The sequence below is a fragment of the Somniosus microcephalus genome, unplaced genomic scaffold (assembly GCF_052327205.1).
Source record: "Somniosus microcephalus isolate GS21.2 unplaced genomic scaffold, FLI_Smic_1.0 scaffold10, whole genome shotgun sequence".
Lineage (NCBI taxonomy): Eukaryota > Metazoa > Chordata > Chondrichthyes > Squaliformes > Somniosidae > Somniosus > Somniosus microcephalus.
The window spans coordinates 1,755,048-1,760,872 of record NW_028225197.1 but is presented as its reverse complement, the minus strand read 5'-3'; the positions used below and the strand labels follow the sequence as shown (position 1 = coordinate 1,760,872).

At 49.8% G+C, this 5,825-nt stretch overlaps 2 protein-coding genes across 2 annotated transcripts; both read left to right on the top strand.

Annotated features, from left to right (window-relative positions):
- Positions 1-217: 217 nt before the first annotated feature.
- LOC147083982 (histone H1.3-like) lies at positions 218-1,110 on the top strand. Its single transcript, XM_085980001.1, has one exon. The coding sequence runs from the start codon at positions 218-220 to the stop codon at positions 947-949; it is 732 nt and encodes a 243-aa protein (XP_085836127.1). The 3' UTR covers positions 950-1,110.
- Positions 1,111-3,801: 2,691 nt separating this feature from the next.
- On the top strand, positions 3,802-4,917 carry LOC147083981 (histone H2A type 2-C-like). The gene has a single exon (XM_085980003.1). The coding sequence runs from the start codon at positions 4,248-4,250 to the stop codon at positions 4,755-4,757; it is 510 nt and encodes a 169-aa protein (XP_085836129.1). The 5' UTR covers positions 3,802-4,247; the 3' UTR covers positions 4,758-4,917.
- Positions 4,918-5,825: the final 908 nt, after the last annotated feature.

Genomic DNA, 5,825 nt, shown 5'->3' with positions numbered 1-5,825 from the left:
AGAGACCAATCTGGGAATGTGGAGTGCCCGAGTTTAATTGTAATCGGAGAGTTAATGAGGAGAGAGAAACAGAGAGAGGCTGGAGGGGCCGGGAGCTGACAGCAGGGTGTCTCCGCCCCGTCCGCTCGCTGCCTTTAAGTTGCTCTGTGCCGCCGCCTCTCGTTTCATTTCTGACCCAGCTCTGACTGTCAGAGAGATTTTCTACAGAGTCGCCGACATGACCGAGGCTGCAGCCGCCAAAATGGCTCCTCCTGCCGCCGCCGCTCAAACCAAGGCTCCCAGCAAGAAGAAGAAGGCGGCTCCCCACTCCAAGCCAGCCGGTCCCACGTTGGGCGAACAGAAACTCAAGGTTGTGGCGAGTGGCAGCGATCGCAAGGGGATGTCCCTGGTTGCGATAAAGAAGGCTCTGGCTGCCAACGGCGTCGACGTGCTGAAGCTCCGGTCCCAGATCAGGTTAAGTATCAAGATGAAAGTGGGAAACGGCTCCCTGGAGCAGAACAAGGGCACGGGCGCCACGGGTTCCTTCAGGCTTGCTAAGAAGGAATCCCAGCGGAAAGAGGGAAAGAAGGTGAAGAAACCAGCAGCCAAGAAATCTGCAGTAAAGAAACCGGCAGCCAAGAAATCTCCAGCCAAGAAATCTCCAGCCAAGAAACCAGCAGCCAAGAAATCTCCAGCCAAGAAACCAGCAGCCAAGAAATCTCCAGCCAAGAAACCAGCAGCCAAGAAATCTCCAGCCAAGAAACCAGCAGCCAAGAAAACAATCACCAAGAAGGCAGCAACGTCTAAAAAGACAGCGAAAGCGGCGGCTGGGAAGAAGGTGGTGGTGAAGAAGCCCAAGAGCCCCAAGAAGGCCACAGGCAGAAAGGTGAAGGCGGCCAAGAAGGTGGAAAAACCCAAGGCCAAGCCCAAATCAGCAAAGTCTCAGAAAACAGCGAGCAAAAGAAAATAAAAAGGACAACTGTAGTGTATGTACCTTTAAGAGGAACTATGTTTTTGAAGCCCCTGTATACTGTAGTACCAGTAGTAACCACTCGGGTATATAAGCCTGTATAGCGTCTTGTGTAGTTAGTTCACCTCCAGACTTTGTTCAGTAAACACTTGTTAAATCAACTCCTGCATTCCGTGTCTCCATTAACACATGGATCTAACAACAACTTGTAAACATCTGAACCCAAAGGCTCTTCTCAGAGCCACCCATGTCTTTCCAAAAAGAGGTGATCGCGGAATCATATGATCCATGTCCCGGGGCCGGGCTCAGATTCCAGATTGAAATCATTTCAAATGAACCCCGGCTCCCTGGTGACTCGCTGATTTTCGCTGCACCCACCCCTCCCCCAGTGTCTGCAATAAAACAGAGAGAGAATGGGATGTCCGGGCCGGGCCTCACTCTAACTGGGGGGGTGTTCGACTCCAGTCTCAGTTCACGGTCATTTTCAGTTCACAGGTTCAGGGTGAAAGTCTCTGAGACGCTGACACTGGCGGAGATACCCCACATCACAACTCGAACCCCAACACATGAGATTCTCCAAATCAACTGGAATAAGGTGTTTGTAAACTGCTGAACCCGTCTGTGAGGGGAAGTGTGGGGAGATGGAATAAGGTCAGAGATTGACATGGAAGGAGACGGGTCGACTTGTGATCGAAGGGACTGTATATAGGCGGGAATATTACCGATTGTTAATTGTAACAGGATCTTACTTAAAATATTCTGGTTTCAGGGAACCCTTGAATATGAAGCCCGAGTCTGTAAGGGTTTGTGCGGCGCGCTGTGTTTCGGTTCTACTGTCAATAAACGGTTTGAAATTGGCGGTTGCAGATAGCTGGAGGTGGATAATTGATTTACAAATAGATTCAGTCCCACACTCTGATACAGTAGCAGATACTAGCAGAAATGGAATTAATTTCAAACTAACATCAAGTACCAGAGTCTGATAGATGCAGTAAGAATCCCACTTTCATAAACCGAGTAAGTAGCAGATACATGCGGAATTCTTCGGTGAAAGACAGTACGAGAGACTGACAGATTCAGCACTAATATGACACTAACATGCAGTCCCAGAGACTGACAAATACAGAATGAAACTCACACTCAGTACCAGGGACTGACATCTTAGACTTAGACTTGCACAACATCCCAGTGAATGACAGATACGGAATGAATCCCACACTACACTCAGTACCAGAGACTGACAGATCCAGAATTAATCTTAGACATGCACACCATCCCAGTGAATGACAGATACAGAATGAATCTCAAACTCGCACATCCCAGTGACAGACAGATACAAAATTAATGTCACACACACATACACTACCAGAGAATGACAGATTCTGAATGAATCCCAACACTGACACACGGTACCAGAGTCTGACGGATACAGATGGAGTCCCACCCTGACACATGGTATCAGTGACGGACAGGAAATGAATGGATCCCACACGCACATACTGTAACAGAGACTGAGATTGGTAATGATTCCAACACTTACATAAATCACCAGAGACTGAATAATACAGAACTATTCCAATACACACACTCACAGTACTAGAGACGGGCAGATACTGAACTAAAGTGGTGGAGACCACACTGCAAGACATGAATATAGTGCACTGGTTGGAGGAAGTACATCTAAATTGCTGTCTCGTCCGGAAGAAGTGCTTGGGACCCCAGATAATGGTCTGGGAATTGGTGCATGGATATATGCTCTTGCAATTACCTTTCTGACTACAGGGGGCGTGCTGGTGACAAAATCTCAATCTGATTGGATACATAAAGAAGCCAATCATAGAGATGCAGAACAATGGAATTTGACATCACTCTTCAGCAGCCAATCACAACCATTGCCTTCACCCATCCCTCATTAGCATAGGACTGTGGGGCTGCCTATATATTCCGAGCCCGGCGCGGGTTTGCGTCGTTTTGTGTCTGAAATCGAGTTTGAGAATGGTTGATGAAAAGAAAGCAGTTGCCAAGAAGGGCGCCAAGAAAACCGTCAGTAAACCGGCAGCGAAGGGCGGCAAGAAGCGCAGAAAGTCGAGGAAGGAGAGTTACTCCATCTACATCTACAAAGTGATGAAGCAGGTTCACCCCGACACCGGCATCTCCTCCAAGGCCATGGGCATCATGAACTCGTTTGTGAATGAGATTTTTGAGCGCATCGCGGGTGAGGTTTCCCGCCTGGCCCATTACAACAAGTGGCACACCATCAGCTCCCGGGAGAGCCAGACCGCCGTGCGCCTGCTGCTGCCCGGGGAGCTGGCCAAGCACGCCGTGTCGGAAGGGACAAAGGCGGTGACCAAATACACCAGCTCCAAGTAAAACTCCACGCTGTCCTGAAAGAACAAACCCAAAACACAACGGCTCTTTTAAGAGCTACCCAAAATCTCTCTGAAAGAGCTACACAAACTCATCTCTCTTTAGACACAATTTACTGTAATTATTTCCGTAACAAGTGTGTTTTGAGAACGTTTGAAGTTCCAGCCGTAGATTTAGTTTTGAATTCTCAGATAAGCACTTTCACTGCCCGGATCAACCTTAGCGTCGCTGTTGTATTTCCCGTCCAGTAAAGTACAAACACGGTCCGTGATCGCTCTTTCCCTTTGATCTCAGACCCATTCACTTGCAGCGCCTTCCGACAAATTAAAAGCTTGTTTTCGAGATGAGACTCTGATTTCAGTCACCTCAATCTCTGCAAAAACATTTTCATTTTTTTCAATGCCAGTTGGGAGTCAATCCTTTTATTAACCAGAGAATTCCTGCAGTGTAACAACCCAGAATGGGGTTTCTTAGAGACCAGAACGCGGTCAGTTTGAACGCTCTGTCCCTCTTCTCCTCTCACAGCAGGACTCCCAGATCTGGTTTCACTTCCGCAGCAGCGCCTGTGCAAAGGATCACTCGATAATCTGAATCCTCACTTTTACAGAGATTGAGCTGGAATGTGTCCCGTTACAGAATCAATGGGGATTTAATCCCACCCGTTAAAGTTCGATATTGAACCCGGAATTAATCCTGATTGTAACAGCCTGGAATTTGCAAGGGAGAGATGGAAGAAGACAAAAGGAATAAAAAACTGTCTGGAAATCTTTGGCTAATAGTTAATTTATTAACTTAATTCGCTGGGTTAGGAAAATATTGGCGAGCTTTTTGAAATTAAAAATCGTTGGCGGTCTGACTGTTGAGGACAGTTATTTCCACACACTTGCCATTGGCGGAAAAGCAGACTGTGATTGGTCACCGGAGAACACCAATGGAATTCACCACAGAGCGACCAATCACAAGTTTGCTGTCTGCATTCCTCCAGAAGGTAGAAGGGCGGCAGATGTGGGCGGAGTTTATCATTATTTCTTTCAACGAGTGGATTTTGGAAATGTCTGGAAGAGGAAAAACCAGCGGTAAAGCTCGGGCCAAGACCAAATCCCGCTCATCCCGGGCCGGACTGCAGTTCCCTGTGGGCCGTGTTCACAGGCTCCTGCGAAAGGGCAACTACGCTGAACGTGTGGGTGCCGGAGCTCTGGTCTACATGGCTGCTGTGCTCGAGTATCTGACCGCTGAAATCCTGGAGCTGGCCGGCAACGCGGCCCGCGACAACAAGACCACCAGCATCATCCCCAGACACCTGCAGCTGACCATCCGCAACGACAAGGAGCTCAACAAGCTGCTGGGAAAGGTGACCATCGCTCAGGGCGGGGTACTGCCTAATATCCAGGCGGTGCTGCTTCCCAAGAAAACCAGCACTGCCAGCTCCAAGAGCAAGTAAAGTGGACAAGATTCAATCTAATAACCCAAAGGCTCTTTTCAGAGCCACCCACTGTATCTGTGAAAGGGCTGCTTACTATTTAGCCATTTTCGGTAAACTGTCTGTCCAACATGTAGAAATCCAGATCCAGAAACACTGCAGCGGGCTTGCTGTGAGCGAATATTCAGATCAGTGATTCAATATAGATGAGGACTGGCTTCTGAGAAAAACAAAACACACGGAACCCTAACGTGAGCGCAGCACTCAATGAACACGTTGTTAGGAGAGCCGAATATGAACGGATGTTAAGAACCGAGTATAAAGTGAGTGAGCGGCTACCATTCCTTATTGGGATAATAATTCCATAGGGAGAACGATATACACCCTGACCCATACAAACATTCCCTTTTTATTTGGGAGACAGGATCTAACCAGAATTGCAGCTCTGGTTAATTTTTAAATATTTCAAATAGTAACTGAAGTTCCCACCTGTCCCTGCATTAAGAGCTGGTTTTAAAGGTGAGTATCAGACTTCAGGCACCTCGTTCTCTCTCTCGGATCGATCCCGGTATGTGGAGTTGGATCAATTCTCTCTCTCCCGCACAGTCGCAGTGCCGCTCCCTTGCTCTCACGCAGGCGCAGTGCCGCTCCTTGCCCTCCCACGCAGGCGCAGTGCCGCTCCCTTGCCTCTATCTCCCGCGCAGGCGCAGTGCCGCTCCCTTGCCTCTTTCTCCCGCGCAGGCGCAGTGCCGCTACCTTTCTCGCTCCCTCCGGCGCAGGCGCAGTGCCGCTCCCGTTCTCTCTCTCTCTCTCTCCCGCACAGTCGCAGTGACGCTCCCTTGCTCCAACTCCGGCGCAGGCGCAGTGCCGCTCCTTGCCTTCACACGCAGGCGCAGTGCCGCTCCTTGCGCTCCCACGCAGGCGCAGTGCCGCTCCTTGCCCTCCCACGCAGGCGCAGTGCCGCTCCCTTGCCTCTATCTTCCGCGCAGGCGCAGTGCCGCTCCCTTGCTCGCTCCCTCCGGCGCAGGCGCAGTGCCGCTCCCTTTCTCTCTCCCTTCGGCGCAGGCGCAGTGCCGCTCCCTTTCTCTT

Excerpts from the sequence above, each read along its gene's own strand:
- LOC147083982 (XM_085980001.1), top strand. The coding sequence starts at position 218 with ATGACCGAGGCTGCAGCCGCCAAAATGGCTCCTCCTGCCGCCGCCGCT.
- LOC147083981 (XM_085980003.1), top strand. The coding sequence starts at position 4,248 with ATGGAATTCACCACAGAGCGACCAATCACAAGTTTGCTGTCTGCATTC.